Source organism: Neocloeon triangulifer, unplaced genomic scaffold, assembly GCF_031216515.1.
Source record: "Neocloeon triangulifer isolate White Clay Creek 2 clone unplaced genomic scaffold, ASM3121651v1 ptg000014l, whole genome shotgun sequence".
Classification (NCBI taxonomy): domain Eukaryota; kingdom Metazoa; phylum Arthropoda; class Insecta; order Ephemeroptera; family Baetidae; genus Neocloeon; species Neocloeon triangulifer.
The window spans coordinates 23,373,214-23,394,930 of NW_026775556.1; the positions used below are offsets into that span (position 1 = coordinate 23,373,214).

Here is a 21,717-nt window from a genome sequence, read left to right on the forward strand (position 1 = left end):
GGCAGCTCGCCTCGTCAGCAGCGGCGGCGGCGGCGGCAGCTCGGAGGCGGCTGCAGTGCCGTGCACCATAATGTAATGAGCTGCTGCGTACGCTGGAAATCTGGTGCGCGTATGAGCACGCATAATCAATACGGCGCGCACCGACCGACAGCATTGTTAACGGCATCGCCGCTTTTAATTACACCGACTGCAGCAGCCCTTTTTGCTCTCTCGACGGAGCCCAGGCCGCTCTCGACGCAGCCGCTCATGCGTCGATGCACTTGTGCATTATTATTAGCCATTTTAAGCGACTCTCTGCATTTCTGAAGCACGCACGAGGACGCACTTTTTCTCTCTCGAGAGTTGTTGCCGCTTGAAGCAGATTCAACTCGCAAACAATGCAGGATTTTATAGTTTCTTGGAAATTATAAATAATAGCACAGCTTTTTGTCAGCGAATGGCACTAACAGTAGTTTACGTTCTGTTATGATATTGCATTTTACACAATTCTAATTGTGGTAAATATCTTCCTCACATGAAGAAAACGGCTTTTCCTCGTTGAAAAATTATTTTAATTAAAAAACAAATGGCTATACAAATTTGTTAGTTTTATGATTTTAATTTTTATGTTAAAAAGTAGTGTATTTTCAATTTTGCTGATTTTTTTTGTCTTTCTCATGAAATAGGGTCGCAGACCATGACCGACACTGGAAGAGCCATTTGTTTTTTAATAAAAACAATTTTTACAATGAGGAAAAGCCCTTTTTCTTCATTTCCATGATCATCTTCTCGAGTGTCAACTTCTTCAAACAGATTTCATCCTCGATATGAAAATAACATCAAATCTTCCAACAAATTTTTGTTCCTAATTAACAGACTTTTTGATATTTTATTTCGCTCCAAAACACATATTGAGTGAGAATACTTTTTACCACTATTAAATCATATATTAATGTGCATTATATTTTTATTTTTTTATTATGAAATTTTTGAATTTATTTCCATTTTAATTCATGCCATACTGATGAATGAATGCTGGAATTGAATAAAGTTTAATTGTACCAAAATTTACATCAACAGCTGTTTGTTTTGCAAACTTTCTACGGCAATCAGTGGAAACAATTTAATTACCCTGTTGTTTTTGGCTCAATGTGACCCAGGAAAGAGCCTCGTTCATAATTTGCGCTTTTTGGCTTTCAGGCAGAATTGACGTAAATTCAAAATGAATGAAACAATTTCCATTCATGCCATTTGTGCGTTTCAATTTTCTACTTGTATTTGAAATAATTAACTAGCATAATAAATGCTTATTTTATTCAGCACAATAATTTCAATTACTTTGATGCCCTTGTTTTATTTCGCTCATCATGCTTCATTAACATTTATAAAAATTTAAATGATGGATTTCCCAACGAAACGAAATTCATGAGCAAAAGAATTGCATCTCTTCGAAGAAATGCACCGATGGAAATATCCAAAACTGAAGCGCATAAACAAGGCCAAAGTGAGCGTTTATGCAAGCCTGAGATTTCATCACCAAATCGGATCATAAAGAGTGCTAGTCGGTGTCACACAAGATTCACTCGCCCGGACCCATTAAGTCATGAACACCACCCCCTGCAAATAATGAAAAATAAAAACGAGGGATGAAGTAGAAAAAAAGCAAAGTTGTTGCATCAGAGTGGACGACGCTTTTCTATTAGATCGGACGAGCAGCGCTAATTACCCAATTAGCCCCTTTCGTTGATTTTTTTTATATTCTTGAGCCCGACAGCCTTGGGGCGGCGTCGGACGGGAGGAAAGGAGCATCCCTTTTTAGTGCTTTACGGTGTCGGTGCCTCGGCCGGGGCATTAAGTGCTCTTGTGCGAATCTTTCGCCCCCGCGGCGACACACACACACCTCTTTTAATATCGTTCTCTAGCCAAGCAGCCAGACGACGTTTCTCTGCATTTATATTTTATTTATCTGGCTCGTGTGCTAATGCATCTGTGACGAAACGGGCGCGCGCGCAGGTTTTCGAGCCAAAAGTGAGGAAGTATTATTGCGCGCGGCGTGTCAAGAGCGCCTTTTTTGCGCTGAGATTGCAACCGAGATTCGCCGCCGCCGCCTCGCGAACGCGGATATTAATCAAAATAATAATAATAATCAGCAAAGGAGTCTGCTGTGCTAGATTTCGCAGACGAGAATAAGAGAGATACATTTGGGCCACTGGAATATCGGAAAAGTGGAAAATAATGTGCACAAACTTCACTATGAGGACTTTAAAATAATTTATTTTTACTTGTTTTTGCAAGTTGACAAAAAAATCTTATTCAGTTTCTTTTTCATTGTGAATAATGAATAATAAACAATCAGATTTAAATTACCAAAGTATTTCATCCCCAGATTAGACAGATTGCGGCAGAAAATTTCGGAAAAATATTTTTAATTTTAGTATAAACCGCAGATTTAGTGTTTAAATGAAAATATTAACTCGTCATGAAATACATTATTGCAGCAATATTTGAACCAGGATAAGCTGAATGAATGAAATCAACTATTAAAAACTGAATTTAAATGGACTGATCTGGTCAAAACCCATAATAATTGCTGCGAAAAAAGAGGGGTAGAAACTGAACCCACAATTCAGTCTTCTTGTTATTAGTCTGACAAAGAAGTTTAACATTAAAATTTTGTTATTATGACTCAACCGAGAAGAATAAATTTAATAACAATAATGTAATAAAATGTGACAGACTAAAATCGAATTATTGTGAATTTTTTATTGAATGTGAGGCGGTTTAAAATGTATATTATATATGTTTTTGCAGAATTTAAATAAATAATTGTTGTTACAAATTGGTCAAAGCCAAAGAAATGAAGGTGCCGACTCATTTTTTCTTCTTCTTTTAATTGAATTTACAAAAATAACAGTCTGGCAACATTTGGAACAGAGCAGTTGGTGTTTTCCAACGAAAACACCAATTAACCGGCCGACCATTAAGCTCCTTCAGCTCTTCATTATATACACGTCCATATTTTTTTCACTCGGCTCTCTCAATTAATCACGTGGCCGCATAGTCGACGGACGGACGGACGGGCAGGCAGACAACGTGCTAATTTGGGCGGCGCATCTGGAAGCGGCAATTTTCGAGCGGAAGCGTCTGGCGGTGCATCCAGCAGCGGTGCTCACTCTCCAAGTTACATACAACGCGCGTGTATACGAGATAATAACACCGGCACCGGCGTGTGTGCTGCTGTAATAGCTGCGGCAAGGTGAACGAACTGAGCGCGCGCGCGGGAGGCCGAGCGCTACTTTTGTTTGTCCTCGCGCATTATCCATCGATGTATAAAAATAATGCACCGCGGCCGGTGGGCAAAACGGGTGCATCAAGAGCAAGGAGGAGCCGCGCTTCTTGTCGATCTCGAAGAGCTCTCTCGGAATCCGCTCCGCCCGATATAGCTCTGCGGCGTGCGTGGATTGTCGCTAGGCACTCGGCGGCTCGGCTGCCCAGAGCGCAAAATAGCAGCAGAAAACTGCCCCCGACCGCCCCGCCGCCGCCGCCGCATCAAAATAATAGCCCCTAGGGAGCGCGGCCGTCTTGTGCACGGGCCAGACGACCACGGGGGGATTCGATTCAGATTGCCAGTCACATTGATTTGCGAAGAGCCGAGGGGAGGAAATCTTCAAATGCCAAGAGCAGATGGAAAAACCGGTGTAGAATTTTTTTTGGAAAATGTACAGAATGCTTTAAATATTGATTAAAATTTTTCCATTAATCTTTTGTTGAATTATTACTTCATCATTCTTAAATTGTTTCATTGTCCGGAACAGTCCAGAATTTGAATTTTCACTCAGTAAAAATATCATTAATTAAAATATAATTTGCATATGAAATTCAGAAACCATGTAAAAAAAGCTTAGTTAGTATTTTCGAGTGAAAATTATTTAAACGAAAAATAAAATTCAATTTGAAATATTGAAAAAACATGGGAAAATAAATATTGGATTATTTTTTTATTTAATTTTTATTTGCAAAAAAAAACCTGGGCTGTTTAATGTCTGCTTGATATTTGTTCAATTGGTTTAAAATTTCAAAGCTCTAATTTTCCTCCCTTTTTTCAATTCATTTAGCTTCACTTTTGATTGGCTCCAATTTCAATCATGTTCATCTTTTTCACTAATTTTATAGCCACAACTTTTATTTCCATAATATGCCGTATAAAATTATTGATTTGGTTTGGCCGCAAATAATGATTTGTGCTCCGTTCCGATACTTCTGGCAAACTACTTGTTGGAATCAGCATAACGAGATGATTTCGCAACCCCCTTTGGAACGGATCATTTGTCAAGGTCGCACGCCCCTCCGAGTGATTCATTCTCGGCGGCCGTGGCGTCAATTCAAATCTGGTGGGTCGGCCCGAAGCCCTCGAAGAAGCTCTTTCTTTCCTCCACTTTATTCTTTCGCATGTGCCACTAAAGAACGAACAAACTTCTCTGGGACGACCGCAGTGCCTCTCGAGTAATTGGCGGCTAATTATTTAATCACATTACAAAAGGATCACTGACTGACTGACTCTGCTGTCGGAGAGTGTCTCGTAAAGAAGGCAGGACTCCTTTTTTTCCCTCGGAGGACGGACGTCGCCGCACCACAGCACGATGCGGCATTTTTATATTCGGGCGATGCGTGTGCCAAACGGGCGCGAATAAAAAAAAAGAAATGCGGAAAGAGCAGAACGAGAGTCGTTGTTTCAATAAAAATATCACGCATGCCTTTTTGTGCGAGGCGGAAAATCGGCCCACGCGGCCTTTTACTTATTAAGTAAGTAAGCAGCTTCCCCATTACACACACACGCAGTGCAAAAAGAGAGCGAGACGAGGGCGCCCACCAGTAGCCGGCCGAGTGCGTGCTGACGACGCCGTTTTGCAGAGCCAATTTTGGTCGCACCGGCGTCACACAAACAACTCGGACGACCAGAGAGAGAAAGCGATGAAAAAAATATACACAAACATCATACATCAGACGCCCTTTTTGTTTCTCTCTCGATTCGAAACTCTCGTGACAGGAGTTTGATTTTAATTTTTTGACATCCGAGGAGGACGAGATTAAAAACTAATTCGGTGGGACATCTGCGGGCAGACGCAGAGAGAGATCAGATTTCCAAAACAGCAGAATAGGCGATTAGATCTATAAATGCTGACTGAGAACTAATGGGCGAGGTTTTGTCTTGTTTGGTGATGGGAAATATTTATTCAGTTTGATAATTCTTAGCAGGCATTGATCGATCGATAAAAGATATGCAAAAAAACAAATGAAAGAGCAAACTAATTGCATTGATTATCTTTTATCATTAAATCAAGTTTGTGTTTCGTTCGATATTATTCCTTGAATTTCTGCTCTTTTTTATAAATTCCAGTAATGAATAATTGCAAATCAATTCTCATTGTAAAAATTTTTCTGGAATTAATAATTTTTTTTTAAATAAAATAATAATTAAAAACCAATACAAATATTATCAGAACTATTAATTTGATTTCAGATTCAGCACCGCCGTTGTTTCTGCCTCATTTCCGCCGCGGCAACATTTGCCAAATTCCAAATCAGAGCCACTCGATCGTCCGGGCCTCCTTTCATTTCCGGCGCGACCGTCCAAGTTGTATGTTTATATTTTGATTTGCTTTCGTCCCGCTCATTATTATTTTCTTTTCTCCGCTCCGAGAGCAGGTTGAAATTTGCGCAACAAGTCAAGGTCGCGCGAAAAGCAGAGAGGAGGAGAAAGATGGTCCATTCATGCACGCGGCGGCTGACTGACGAGTTCCTCGAAAGCAAATCGTGTAAGTAGGTCGTCGACCTACAGTCCAGGTGGCATTCCTGAATTCTTATCGCACAGCGGCATCTGCATACCTCGCCGTTGGGCCCGCAAGTCAATAATTATTAAGTATGATGCAAAAAATCATCAAGTTCCGGGATAATTGCAATTAAATCTCAACTTCCGCAGTAAATAATAGACGCTTTAATCAAGAAAACCTTCTCCAAATTTAAAGGTTTTACTGTTTTCAGATTTCAGAGCAATTTTTATTATTATTATTATTTTTTTTTTTTTTAAATAATACTAATAAAACCAAACAATTTTTGCGGTAGAATTTCACGATCGAGTTTGATTTTTTTATTCATATTGATTCATGGTGATTTGAATTTAATTTGAACAAAGTCTCTTTACAGGTACGCTCAAAACACACGTTTCTATATTCTGACCAAAGTTAATATAAAAATTAATTTGATAAAAAATTTCAATTCAATTGTCAAATTCTATGAATTAATTTTTCATGTAAAATTGTTCTTTTGAAAGACAAATATTTAAAAAAAAAAATTGTTTTCGAACTAATTCTTGTCAAAATTATTTCACAGCTCATGAATTTTGGCTGCAGCCGAATCATGTAGTGCAGGATTTGCTTTTTCTTAAACAATAAACGACTCAAAAAACCAGTTGAGGAAAAGCCGAATCACCATATATTTATTGAAATTTCTTTAAACATTTGAAATTTCACATTGGAAAACAAAGTGTTTTATTTTATATTAAATATTTTTACAATTCCTGATTAATTCGCTTAAAAATCAGCCTCATTATTTACGTTCTTGCTGATTGCGATGCGGAACGAACGAGAGAGCAGGGCTGATTGGGAAGCCGGGCAAGCGCTGGAATTTTAAAGCGCAGTCGAGACAGGTAGACTTACACCTACATACATACAAACACCGACACAGACTGCTGCTGTACGATTCGGCCGTTCTGTATTTATTTATGCATGCGCGAACGGGGTAAATCATTACCAACGGCGGCTCGGCAGACTGACGAGGCGCCCGTCTGTCGATCGCAAAAACAAAACACAACAGCTGATGCAGATCACCTGCCTTGAGACGAAGAAAAAGAAAGAAAGTAAAAAAACAGAGGATCAACCCCCGGCCGACTTTGCACTTGGCACCTCGCAGACGACGAAAACGACGACGAGTCTTCGGATAAAAAAAACTTTGTGATAAAAAAAAAAAATTCTGAACCGCGAGACGCCGCTCTTTAAATGGATTTTTATCACAAACCAGGAAAAAATGAAAACTTTGGCCAGCATAAAATATAAAACAATATTTTCAAACCTTCAGATTTAAATCATATTTTTAATTATTATTCAAATTTAGTGTTCTCTTTTAATATAATTTAACTGCTTTTGTAACTAAATGACCGTTCTTTCATTTTATAAATAAACTTTCATTAATTAAATAATCGAATATAACTTTATCTCATAACTTCCTTTTTATATAAATAATTTTATTTTTATTTTCAATATTTAAAAAATACAAAATTTTCCTTGTAAATGAAGCCTGATATTTTATATATTCCGTTTGAAAAAGCTTATTGTTCCTTTCCACAAAAGACGGGGGTCGATCGATTTGCAAGTCTGCGGGAGGACTGCCTACTTTGGCCAAATCCAAATTTAATGAAATTTTCCAGGAAGGGCTCGAGGGCCAATGGATTTTTCTTGTGTCGTTGAATAACTCATCAGCCGACTCTTACCAGATCATCCGGCTCTGCTCCCCAAACTCGCAACCGAAATTGCGAGGAAAATTGGCAAGCGCCGGCGGAGTGGAAACCACAATTTTTCGCCACCTCGTCGGCGGGCGCCCCGATTAATTAGGTTCACGGGTCACTTGCAGACGCACCAATAAATCGCGCTGCTCAAACAGGTGCGTCGTAAAACAACACACACATGATAATTCCAGGAATAATGTATTTATTAGCTCGAGGAAGCGGCGGCGCACGGCCATAAAATTACAGAACCGGCCGCTTGGCCACGAGGAATGCGGCGATCGCCGAGAGATGAAGAGATTCAAATTATTTGTGCTACATTCCGTGTAAAATGTCATAATAGTCAGACATATCTTTGCAGAAATTTAATTGGAATGAATTCAACCGTTAAAAATATGAAATTATAATTCAGAATCCATGTTTTTTTTTATTGAATCTCTTTTCAGTATTGTGAATCGTTGTTGAAAATTACTTGGCACTTTTTTCTTATATTGCAATTTGTGAATGGGAGGAGTCGCTTGGTAAATTAATACCATCGGACGACATTGTTCCAGTTTTTCATACGCGTGTACAAACTTGATATACACACATTCTCTCATTGTACATTTCACTTTTTTTCTTCCACCAAGCCAGGGATTTCTCTGGCGTCGTCGAGGGGGACTTCTTTTTCGAGAGGCCTGCGAGTGAAAACGAAACTCGAGTCCCGTCGCCGTCGCCGCCTGACCGACGCGTTGCGAAACTGGAGTTGAATTTTATACAACACGCGGCGGTGCACGGTGCAGGCAGGTGACCCCCGTCTCGCGTTCGCGGGTCTCCTTTTCAATGAGAGGGAGCCGAGGCAGCTCCGGTGTTGCCGCACAAAAGCAACTTCATTAAGCTTTCAGGACGGACAATGGCCATGGAAATTTCATTTAATGAGCAAAATAAATTTATTGCGTAAAACAAAACCGGAGCTATTTTGAGATTGAAAAAATGTGAAATTATTATATTCGAAATTATTGTAGCTTTTAAAAAATTCAATAACATTTATATTCCTTTGAAGAGACTGGTACTTAATGATAATTTAAAAATAAAAAAAACCTGACCAGTTATTTTTTTTCTTTTTTAAAGAATTTTATTGAGATGTAGAATTTTTATTCATAACTATATCAATCATTTGGAAACTTTAGGTTAAAATTAATTAATATTTTCAAGATTGAAAAAAAATTACAATTATTTTGTACAAAATTATTACAGCTTTTAAAAATTCAGAAATAAAATTCATATTCTTTTACGAAACTGATGCTCAAGTCGCAGATGAAGATGATTTAAAAATGAATATTTCTCAACGAATTAAGATTTTTTTTTTTTTTTTAATTTTAAGGATTTTATTGCATTATAGGATTTATATTTATAAAAATATCAGTCGTTTGAAAAATTAGGTAGAAATAATTTCTATTGATTACGGTAAACTTTGGAATTACAATTACTCTGATTTGCAGTCCGTTATAAATTAACGAGCTCCACCTGCGGATTTGCCAGCGTTGCAATCTGCAGGAAGGATCTTGGGATTTGCTGAATGAAGTCGCTTCTTGACAAAGGTTTGCTCGGAAAACGACCGACCGATTTCGCATTAACTGATTCTCTCCTCGCGAGACTGAAATCTTCGCTGGCAAATCCCCTTGCGCAAGTTGAGAATTTTTTCTCCTGCGCCAACAATCGCTAATTAATCTCTCTTTTCTCCGCGAGCGCGCATTTGTACTGAATTTAATGCAAAGCGCTCTCGGCTTACCCTGGATGAAACGTAAAACCGTCTCTCTCGGATTGCGTCTCTCTTTCTTTCTCTCCGCCGCGCTCCGAATGGAAAAGAGCAGCATGTGTACATGGCATGTTTGCGCACCGCGATTACGCTTACATGCGACGGGGGTGCAAAGTGGATTATCGCTCGCGCGCGGCAGACAGTAAATCAAGGTGATTATTGCGAGTCGGCAGCAACGGCCGAGAGAAGAAAAGCAGCGAGCGCGCACAAGGTTTTGCCAGCTCGAGTGTGACGGACGGGCCTTGAGTTCGTTACCCGGCTGCAGCACATAAAGAGAGAGAGAAAGACACGACGCCAGATGAAGAAGAAGACGAAGGCACGAGGTCACGCTTCACGAAGATCCACCCGCCGGCGGACTCCTCCCGGACACAACGCCGCCAAAAATAAAAAAAAATAAATGCTCCCGGCCCATACTGGTCATGTACAAAAATAAATCAAATTTATACCAGTCTCAAATTACAATTTTTTTTTCAATCGGAGGAAATTTGGATGAAAAAATATTTCATTACAAAAAGAAGAATAACTTAATAAAATTCATTTGAAAATATAACAAATTCAATTAAAGATTAATTTTGTTATCTATTTTAAATACATCAATTTCTTCACGGAATAATCCGCATTATTATATTGTTCAATAAATAATACGTTGTTATGAAAGTCCAATTGTTGCTCGTAATTGTTTAGTAAACTGGCTCCTTTGCATGGTTTGATATTTCAAAAATGGGCCTGGTAATTTTGTTCCTCATGCTATAATTTCATTTTCTTTTTTTCAATAATGATCAAACCTTATCGCTCTAAGTTTGGTGCAATAATTTCTAAATATAAATTTCCATTATTTATAAATATTAAAAATCTAATGTGATTTATTTGTTGAATTTCGCTGCGAACTCTTTCAAAGGAGCTAAATCCATGTTTTCAAACTTTTCAGAAAAAACTGAATTAAGTCTGAACCTCCCGATGCCATTAATACAATCATTTAGAATAAGTTTAATTAGTCATATTATTGCAGTATTACTATATATTTTGAATTTCAACGTGTTTTTTGTTGAATGGGAGCCAAAAAATGATGCCCATATGGACCAATTAATTCATTAAAATTGCAAGCTTGTTTTTTTTCTAGTATTAAACACAGAAAATTAAAGAACTGTTATAATTTTTTTTTTTAATTCTCTAACATTAAATTAAGATTTTGAATTTTTGATGAGATAAAATAAAATTATAATTTTATATAATTAAAAGCTATACAAATTTATCGTACTATTATTTTCAATTTGAAAGATTTAAAATTTTAATTCCTTGTTGATAATTTCAATATAATTCTTCAAATTTGGCCAAATGACGGGAAAAATAAATATTTACCTACATTATTAGTGACAAAAACTTGCAGCATTAAATCGTAATGCATTGCTTTCGCGAACATTCCTTTTAATGACTATTATTCTTATGAGTTTTTCCTTTAGTAAACTTATAATTTTAATATAATTAGTATACTAATAAAAAGGAGCGGCTTCAAAAGGAGCTCAGTGTGTAGAAAATAAATTTAACTTAAAATAATGCAACACTATTCCTTAGAAAACATCTTCTTCGGCGGTATTTTGCGTTTTCACTTGACTTCAGGTACGGTTGAAAAATAATCATCTTTCGATAGCTCATTGTGGTCCCGACAAAAGCGCCGCGTTTTCCGATTTTCCTCTTTCAACCACCGAATCCATCATTCCTCGGTCCACGTCTGGCTGCTCTCGAGAATCGGCGGCGCAAAAACGGAGCCCATCGATTGAGTAGGCCCGGAGAAAGTTGGCAGCGCGAGCCGATTGTCAGCGAGGTGGGTGCGGAGAGGCGAGCGAACGAACAAGTGCATTCACGGCTGCAATTTTGTGCAAGCGGCGGCGCGGGGTGGGTGGGTGGGAAGGTGGGTGGTCGTCGGCCTTACAATATTGAACGCCTACCGACGACGGAAGGAGGCTGTGACCCGGCGAGCGGAGGGCGGGCTGTCGGTCGCCAGCAGCAGGTGGCTTCCTACTCATATTTATAAGCCCACTTCATCTCTCGCTCGCTCGCTCTGCAGCACCAAAAACAACAACACGTTCGTTCGTTCTCGTCTAAGACACACGACCGAAAAGACTCGCCCGCAGAAGGGATTTGGTCTAAATTAGGCAACCGGTCGCCACGACAAATCCACCCTGATTGCGCACACCGCTCCAATTTGCATCCCCTGCCGGGGGATTAGTCTCACTTAGGAAATTTTTACACGATTTGCATTAAAATGTAATTTAAACAGAAAATAGATAAATGGAATTGTTTATGAAAATTTCCGAATATTTTATTAGAATTCAATTCAGATGGAAAAAAGCGATAATAATAATTGAAAAAAAAATCCTCCAGTCACTAAATTATTTGATTACAACTGAGGAAGATAAGTACAGTAATTATGGCGAACATCTGTTTTGATAATTAAAAATAAATGTAAATTACTTTGAATACAATCATGCAATTGAGAATCACTGCGGCGGATCAGGTCTTTTTTATCTCGGAAGTTGCAGCCAATTTATTGCATGTGTTGGTGTCTAATAATTCAATGTTTCTCTTTTAAAATTTTTTTAGTAGCAATTAAGAATTAATGAAATATAAAAAAAATTAATTGGAAGCCCAATTAAATAAATTTTCTAATAGAGATTAAAAATTTAGTCTGGATTATCGTGCGATAAGAAACACGGAGAGCGATTTATTTGGTTTCCTTTTACTTGGAAATTCCCCAAAATACACAAACGCCGTAATTTATATTGCGTTACATTTTTTCTCGCTGTTACAATTTGTAAATTATCCGAGCCGCTACGGTGGTTGACAAATTTTCGCAAGCTTGACGTTTTCCCGCTCAAAAAGACCAACGTCTGTTTGTCTGCCAAACAAGGAAAACAAACACGGTAATTTTCCTCTTTGAGATGAAATATTTCCACGGACGCGATACATGCTCAAAAAACCACTAATCAAATAAAACAAAGATTGAAATTCCCGAGGGAGCGAAATTCAAATCCTGCTTGTTCACGTAATCTTTTATTATTCTCGCAAACACTAAATTCTGTGAAATATTGTCAAATTAAAATGATTTTTATTCACATTAAAATTTATTAAATAATAAATTTTGCGGTGATTTTATTTTTACTATAGATTTTCATTTCTTTCCATTCAATCAGTTCGGAGTGAGCAAATGAGTAAAAAATTTGGCACCTGACTCTCAACAGGATGTTCTGTGCCTAGATTTAAAAAAATGTTAGAAATGTGACTGGCTTATTATCACCTTTGCGGTCACGTGCACAAAATCCGCTTTGGAATTGAAAAAAAAAAACGGTCACCAACAAGAAGTTTTCACCGTATTTTCAGCCGAAATCTATTGCGGTGAGGATAAGCACTTTTCAATTACTTCCGCGCGAGATTGAGTTTTATTTTTTGCTGCTTCTCGGCGAGGCCTGATTAGCAAAGGAAGGGTGGTTGTTAACTAACGCACGCTGCATCGGAAAGTTGTTCCACCCCCACGTGAGTGACAGTCTCGTTCGGGGGAGGGTCGCTCGGATTAAAAACAAAATTGTTGCTAGGCGGGCGAGAGAGAGCGCAAGGTGAATTACCGCAGCCCTTTGTGTGAGGGGTGCGATCAGCTGCTTCCATTTAATGGCCGGAAAACAAATTTGATAACACGGCAATTAGTGTGAAATGCCAAGAGCGTTCGGAAACAATTTGTATTAAAATAAATCATATTTATTTGAGGCTCCAGAATTTAAGGGAAATTGTAAATAAAGGAGTTGTAAACATTTGGATTGAGCCAAAGTAAATAAAAAATATACATGAGAAATTTTATATTTACTGAAAATTTTATAATTTAGTTCAATGTTTGTCAGATATACATTTTATTTTTTTATTAATATTTTGTAAATTTTTTAAAAATCAGCCTAATTTTTAATTTTATTAAGTCCTCATCATTTTATTATGTTCAGCATTTTTTTTTTCAATCCTTGTTACAACTTTTGTTTGGGGTTAATATATTTCTTAAATAATTTCATTAAAATTATATCAGAAATTTTCAAAATTAATTACTTAATTTGAGCGTCACAATAATAAATCGTGCATTTCTATTCCTAATTTACTCAAATTTTTCTTTTGATTTTTAATTATTCAAATTCAATTGAAAACATTCGGATTGAGCAAAAGTAAAATGAAAAAATATATGAGAAATTTAATAAAGAAAAATTTAAGATTTTGTCATATTCTTTCCATTACAATTTGGAATAGTATTCTAAATCTTTTTATAAATCTGTTAAATTATAAATTGAATTATTCTCATCATTAATGATATTCGCCATTTTCGTGTAAATCTTTATAAAAATTTATACGAGTTAACAAACTATTAATTTAGATTCGCCGTTAGCTTGATTATTAAATTATAATAATTATATCATTTAAAATATTTAAATTATATCAATAACTACCAAAATCAAATATTCGTTAAATAATAAATTTTACATTTTTCTCCTGCTAATTTACTTCAAATTTTCTTTTAATTTAGAATTATTCAAAATCAATTGATTCAATTAACAAAAAAATTAACTTTTACCGCCAAAATTTTTTATCAACGCCTCGTCTGAAATGCAAATCGAGTAGAATTCACCGCAGTGAACACGATCGAGATCAAATAACCAACAACTTCAATTACTTTCAGTCATACTTCTCGGACAATGTCTAAGTAGGTCACGTCGGCTATCAGACTACAATACCGTTCACATTTCAAAGGCGGCGCGAAAACTGCAAGAAAATCAAATAATATAAAACTTTCCAAATTCAAAAAAATCAGCAATTTTATTATCATTTAGCGTGCGACCCGGAAACGGGAATCGGGGTCAAGTTTGGCCAGGCTCGGATCCGCCCCCGAGCTCGGACGAAAACAAACAATGAAAATAGAAAAAAATTCAACTCACGTTTTCCTTTTTGCTTGTCCATGATGAGAAGTTGCTTATGCCAGTCGGCGGGCCGTTTGGCCTGAATGGCGGCCGTGGTCGCGGCGGCCGCGGACGCCTCCATGGGGGTGTAGTTGAGGAGCACTCGGACCACCACCACTTGGACACTGGTCGGCGGCACCTCGCGAGGTGGCAGCGTCACGGGCACGGCGATCAGCAGGCACACAACCATTGGACATGGCCCATGCTCTTGCCGCAGGCCTGTCCGAAGCCCCGAAGACCGAAAATGTTTTCTTCCTTCCTAATTTGCTCAGCGATTAATTTATTTTTAAATCTATCTAAAAAAAATCAACCGCACTCACAGCAGGGGAAAAAATTCAATTCTTCCTGGCGTGTGTGTATCACAAGGTCGGACGTCCGACGGCGTCCATGGCTGGTGCTGCAAGTAGGCGGCGGCGGCGCACCCCCTGGCTCGGCGCGACAATGGACTCGCCCACCAGCTCTCTCGGGTCAAAAGCACGGGGACAAAATAAAGAAGAAGGTCGGTCAGAGGCGCGAGCGTGGTGCGGTCGGCGGCCGATATTTTTCAGCGGTGCGGCTGCTGCTGCTCAATTGCAAATTTCCTAAACACGTAAATGCTTCATCGCCTAAGACAGTAACATCACCATACACATGTATGTAAACACAAATCGGGGCGCATTCTTCGTGTTGCTGGGCAGAGGAGACGACGACGGGATGCGGCCGCCGACGAGAGGTGCTTCGAGTTCGCTGCTGCTGCTGCCGAAATGCCGTTGTCGTTGCCGGCCGGCGGCGCCGTCACCATCGTGCACTGCGCTCGTCCGCTACACAAGCACTCGGGACATCATTCACTGAGATCGCGCCGCACCAGCCCAATACACCGACCAGATGCACGCCCCAAACACAAACGACTTCTCAACATGGCAGACAGACACACAAGTCGCCCGCAACTGGCGTGCGCGATTGGCCGCGCCGCGACGCCAGCGCCGCCGCCGGCCACCTTTTCAAACACAATGGCGGCAAACTGAACGCGTATGTACGAATTGACTCGGCTTTTTTCCTCTTCAGGGTGATTTCCGGGCGCCGTTCCACCCCCTGATGGACGTTTTGTCCTCTTCGAGACTGAATTTGGGCCCTGAAAGCAGAAAGATGCGTCAAACGCGACTCGGCCGCCCGTACCGAAATAGACCGGGGCCCTTGGAGACAGCGAGAGAGCGAACTCGGCGGTCACTCAAAAAGGGAATATACGCGGCCTGGCCATGCTATATCGGCTCTGTGTGCACAGGTGCACCGCCCGGCTTTCGAATTTATTTTCCCACCGGTGCTTAGCTTTGGCTGGAAAATTACGACTCCCGAAAAAAGCATGAAAATGTCTCACGTTAAAAAAATAAATCGTTTTATTTATTTTTTTGCTACTTTTTTCTCTTTCTGTTAATTTTTGAATAAATACTCGTTTTATTGAATAAAAAATATAAAAATTTACTGAAAGCGTCCAGCCGGCCGGCTGTCCGCGGCTCTTTTGCTGCCTTTGCTTTATCAGTTGCAGCACGAAAAAGATTGGAGCAGACAGTTGCTATGCAAGAATTCCCCTCCGCCGCCGTGTCTCTCTCACGCTCGCCGGCCGCCTCGCGAACGAACCAGCGGTGTTTTCCCCTTCCGCGCTTTGCGTTGCCGTTCGGCGAACAACCGCGACTTGCCGCGACCGACCGGTGAGCTACGCTCAAATCACTTTGACTCACGTGGCGGCACGTTGTTTCAAATATTCAAATGTTCCTTATACTAGCTTTGCATGAAGAAATAAAAATTAAATTACTTATTTTTACAAGATTAACATCAAAAGTTTATTTTCCAATGTAAAAATATGTTTAACGTTAAAAAAATGCTAACGAGTGTAGCAGGAAAAAAACAAATTTTTAAAACTGTTAATTTGGTATAACTTTTAAAAACTACTTTAAAATTTTCATGTTATAAACTTATTTTAAACAATAATTTGTAAATATTTTACTTTTTAATTTTATTTAATAATTCAGTTTAAAATTTATATAATCATTTTGTACTTACTATCATCTAAGCTTTTTATTTTTCACTTAAATTATAAAATTATAATAATATTTTTTAGTTATTTGTGTTAAAAGAAAAATTTAAGAGTTTTGCAGGTGGTTGCCATTATTATCGAGACATAATCTCATTATGTCAATTTCCTTTGGTAATCAACAGTTTTGCTAATTTTATTTTTATAATTATTATTATGTAAACATTAAACTTAAAAAATTTTGCAACAAAATGGTAAAAATATCAAAATTTGTAACCAGCCTCCCATTATTGCAACTGCAGTTCATTTCCAATTTTATCACATTTTCTATCCTATATATTTTATTTATTAACCGTTTTTATCTGTTTTTTTTTGTGTTTTTTTTTAAATATACTCTTTAGTCAGTATATATATAGTGCAAGAACTTGACCATTTGTCGCGTCGGAAGTGCCTTCCTTGCTATCGTATTCTCAAGAACGCAGTGTGTGTACATTTTGTCAGAGTCGTAGTCGTAAATTTCTTGATATCCCGCCACACAGAGAGAGAGTTTCTTTTCGCCCCGAAAGAAATCCTTGTTGTCTTTCGGATTCCACAGAGACGAATCGACCCTCTGCTTTGTGTCCCCAGTGGAATATTCTACTGGAGCGTGGCCAATGTCCGTCCGTTCCCGAGAGCCAATACTCGCATCGAAAAGCAAATTTTTATCAATAACACACACCACTTCAGCGGACTGAGCGTATCAAAACCTTATGGCAACGACGTGTCTCAAAAAGCTCAATAAAACTTTTTTGGCAAACAAATATATAGAGTTTTATTTACATGAGACTCTGGGCTTACAAGAATTTATTTATGACTTGATATTTTTTTTTTAACCAATAAGCAATGACATTATTCTAATAATGATAAAATTTATTGATCGTTAGCTGTAAAATTTTTCAGTTTTACTTAATACCATCTATTATTGTCATGGCAAAGTTAAAGAATATTAAATTATAAAATCAAATAATAAAAAGTAACAATTATTTGGTTCGCTATTATTTTCGCTAAAAGGGTGAGCGCTTAAAAGGCGTTTGATATTTTATCTAACTGTCTCTCTGTATAAAAACAATTAAATATTTTTAAAAACACTTATTTACGATAATATAGTGAAATAAAAATATTTTAAATAATCGCTACTGTAGTTTTGCATAATTCAATTTAAAATAAAAATCTTTCCAATTCTATTTAAGAAAATGTTTTTAGAGCCAACTTTTTACTTTTAAAAGTATAATATTTTTTCATTGTAACCAGCGTTCAATTTACCATAATGAATATTTTCATTACAATCTAAATTTCATTCACAGTCATTTTTGAATAGAATGACGCACGTGTAATTTGATTCATTGTTTGTAAAACGTAGCATAATGTATATTATCTTAGTCCGCAGGCTATTTGTGAAACAAATTACCGGAATTCTCTGAATCAATTTAAATTTCATTACGTTATGTAAACAAAGTTTCGTAAAACTCAAAACACACACTTTGAAAGTCAGCCAATTATACATAATAGAATTTACTCCAAAATGCTCCCATATAAGAAGAGAAGTGAGCAGCAGCGGAAATGTTTAACTTCTCGCTCTCCTCTGCAGAGTCCTTTTCGCTTCCCTACTGTTATGATTATTGCTACGAGGGTTGTTGCCGTGACGTCAGTTTTAAGGGTGGTTCAACCTCAGGGGATGAAACGGGACTCCTTTGAAAAGGAAAGTGCGACTTGGGAATTTATTTCTCTTCCTTGTGTGCACCACGCGCGCGTTCTTTCTTTCATGAGAAAGATTTGAAAGTGCGCCTGCCAAAGGGTACGGCTACTGCCACTCACCAAGAGACAGCCGAGAAAAATCTCGAATCGAGCAACAGCACTGACAGGAAAAAAACATATCGAGATAAGTCGGAAACTTTTAAATCAGATACAATCCAACTAAAGCTGAAAATATGTTGTTCGTGTTTAGAAAAATTAAAATTTATACCGAAAAAATTTAACTTGAATTCTTTTCAACTGATCGAGAATGACATTTTATGCTCTGGAAACAAATTTAAAGGACCAAATTTTCATCACTATTATAAATAGAAAAATCAATCTCAATTTTTAACATTCTTAAATTTAGCTTTCATAAATTTACATTTCTTTTTAAAAACTTAAAAACAAATGGGAACGGCGACACCATGATTATTAATTGCTTTTATGTTTTGATAGTTTTTAAATAGAAAAATATCTACAACAAAACTTCTTTCTATTATTGGGAGAATTGAGATTGTCATTTAAAAGTTTGGCTTTGGCATTTATATTCAAGCAAAAAACATCTCCCTCTTGCAATAAGGAGTAAATTAAAAAGGTCCTCATTTAACGTGGAAGAGTGCTGAGAGAGTTAAAATATTCATACGAGCTAAAACTAATCTTAATATAATTAATAAAAAAATACAGTTTCGAATGTATTTATATTTGCTTTAGAGCTTAGTTTTTTTCTCGCTCCTTTTTTTAATTCTATTGATTAAATTTCTTTTGAAAATTGAAACTTGAATACACCTAAAAGTTCAAACACAAAAGATTTCACTCACAAAGAAATAACGAAAACTGTTAAATGATTTGTATTAAAATCTACTTTTCCTCAATGGGTCAATTAGTTTTTCTTTCTTGTTTTGTTTCACAAAATAATTAAACAATGAATTTCTCTCACAAACTCACATAGGAAAAGCAGGATTGAAATTCTACTACCATAATTATGACATAGCCCTCTGCCGTGAAATTTTCTTCTATGTAAAAATAATTCTAATTTCAACGAAATTAAAATCAATTAAGTCAATATTGGGATTCAAAGATAAATAATTTAATCAATAGGGACTGTTCGAATGAATAAATAAATTATTTTTGTGAACAAATTAAAGTTTTGAAAAGTGCATAAATACGAGTGTATTTCGCTTATTTGCGCCAGAAGGAAAGGCAAATATCGATGCTAAATGCAAAGCAAATGTTTGAGCGGAAAATTTTACGAAACAGGAGCAAAAGGCAAATATTATTTATGAGACGAGGCGCGAAACGCCGCCGAGACGCGCCAGCCGCTCTCTCGCTCGGCAGGGCCATCAATATGCTAAAAACGTCGCCAGCGAGATTAAAAGGCGATAAATTATTTGCCAAGGATCAGCATCCATCCTTCTCGCAGGCTGCCGGTTATTGAGATAGTGCGTGACTCGCAACTCGTGGGGCGAGTTCCGCCCCATTGGCAGCACACACACGACCCTTGCCTCGCTCGGATCACCCCCTTGGAGCGCACGCAATAATATTTCACCCTGGCCTGGACGACGCACACTTCTTCGCACACGGGGCCCCAAAAATGTTGGAGAACAAAAAGCACCCCCCGTGTGCTGCTGCGCGCGGGTGAAAATATGCGCGCCTTCCTCTTCTTCTCTTCTCTCTCTCTCTCGCCAGCATAGCGCCGAGCACGCGTTGTGAAACGACCGACGAGCTCACAAATTGCTTTTTTACCAGAACGAAAGTGTCAATATTTGATATTATATATTAGCACCTCGCGCACACACTTGCACGCGGAAAAGAATTCCGACACGACGCCCCCTACCTCATATGCGTTTTTTTCTCACTTCGGAAATTTATTATTGTCAAACAGCTCATTTGTTATTCCCTAAGTGGCAGCCAAGAGAAAGAAAGACACATGAAAGAAAACACGCGTGAAAATTTAGATTCAACCAAGGAAGCTCTATGAATTTATAATTTAAATTTAACTATTTTGTATTCTATCATTGAACAAGTACGAGAACCTAGAGCATTATTAATTTGTAAATTAATGGAGAAATATGACAGCTGCGTAGCGAATTTATGAATAAATTATTTGACATTCCCTTAATTTAATGACTCTTAATATTTATAGATAAAATTTGTAAATAAAAACATTATAAATTAACTATTTTAAAAAATAATTAAAATAATATATATAAATTTAAATAAATAAAATTTAATTTACATAAAATTAAAATAAATTAAATTGACAAATATAAATTAAATATTATACAATAAATATATAATACAGTTAAAAACATTTTGTTATGTTTTTTCCTATCAAAACACAAATTTTATAATTTATTTTAAATGCTAAAAATGGTCTGATTTTAATCTCAAACCTCTTATCTACAGGCAACCAAAATCTCGCGCTTCTCCTCTTAAGTGGAATTTGTGTCCGAACCTGCTTAGTTCTTCAGGCTTTGTTTTTATTTACCCCCTGCAAGCAGAGTCCCCAATTCGAGTGATATTTTCCCCCGACGACTATCCATTTCCGAAAAACCACTCTTGCCTAGAACGTCCCGGGGGATTTTGCAGGAAGCGGCGGCTGCCCCCAGAAGTCGACTCTCCCGGACGAAATCGTTTTTCAGGAGAGCGCAGCGTTTTCAGGAGGGAAAAGCGTTAAATTCGAAATTAACTGCCCGGTTAGGTCGTTTCGCAGTCACTTAACCCTTCCGAGCGACTGATTTCGGGGTTTGCCGGCAACGGTAATAACAATTAAAGGAGAGAAGAGAGAAGTGCTACACCCGACCGCGAGAGGAATCGCAGAGCCTAATGATTATTATCATTTGAAGTTGGACGAGAGGAGAGTCTGTGCGGGCGTTATTATCAAAATCAAAAGCAGATATTCATGCCACTTTTAATTGCAATTAAAACTTGTATGTGTCACATTAGAATGTACCTAGAGAGAGGCGAAGGGCGCTCAAAAACACGGATGACAGCACGGCGGCGTACTCGGCAAGATTTAATTGCGAAAAGTAATTTCACAGGCCCGACGAGAAGAGAGTTGGGCGAATAGTTCTCTTCTCTCTCGATTCGTGACAGGAGAAGCTGCTCTGGATATTAAATCGCACGCACCCTCTCTTTCAAAAAAGAAGAAGTTTATTTTCCGCCGACGATGATTGCACACAACTGAAGAGAAAGTCGCACGAAATAAAGTTTTACATTAATTTCATTCGGTTTTAATTGAATTAAAAAAGAGCGACAGCTGGAGATTAAGAGAGAAAGAGCGCCTGGACGGGTAGGCTTTCAATTTCTTGCCGGCGTCGGGCGGGTTGGCATAACCGCCAGGCAGGACGGCGAGTGCAGCTCTTAATGCACTTTTCCCGTTGGGAAGGAAGAGGGTGCGAATAATTTGGACAAACTGAGGCAATTTTCTTAGGAATTAAGTGAAGGGCCGTTCTCTCTCGCCCCCTCTCTTAATAAATCTGTCGCCGACTTTTCGCCGTTTTCATTTTCCTCTCTCTTTCCACGCCGGCAATTTTAATCAATTCGTTCGTTCCGCGGACAATATGGGTGGAGATAGTTTTTCTTTTCGGGTGGTCTCTAATTAAATTCCACAAGG

At 38.0% G+C, this 21,717-nt stretch overlaps 1 protein-coding gene across 3 annotated transcripts in view; it reads right to left on the reverse strand.

Moving 5' to 3' along the window:
• The window catches only part of LOC132201454 (serine/threonine-protein kinase minibrain), a 55,625-nt gene extending 40,381 nt beyond the window's left edge, over positions 1–15,244 (reverse strand). Inside the window, exons 1-2 of one of the 3 annotated variants that reach the window (XM_059627628.1) lie at positions 14,641–15,244; positions 14,300–14,579 (exon numbers count right to left, since the gene is read on the reverse strand). In XM_059627628.1, the coding sequence (XP_059483611.1) occupies positions 14,300–14,510 (211 nt within the window). In that variant the 5' untranslated portion in view covers positions 14,511–14,579; positions 14,641–15,244. Of the gene's footprint in view, positions 1–14,299 lie in introns of all 3 variants that reach the window. The other 2 variants (XR_009442274.1, XM_059627627.1) reach the window with 2 other exon arrangements.
• Between the last annotated feature and the right edge of the window lie 6,473 nt (positions 15,245–21,717).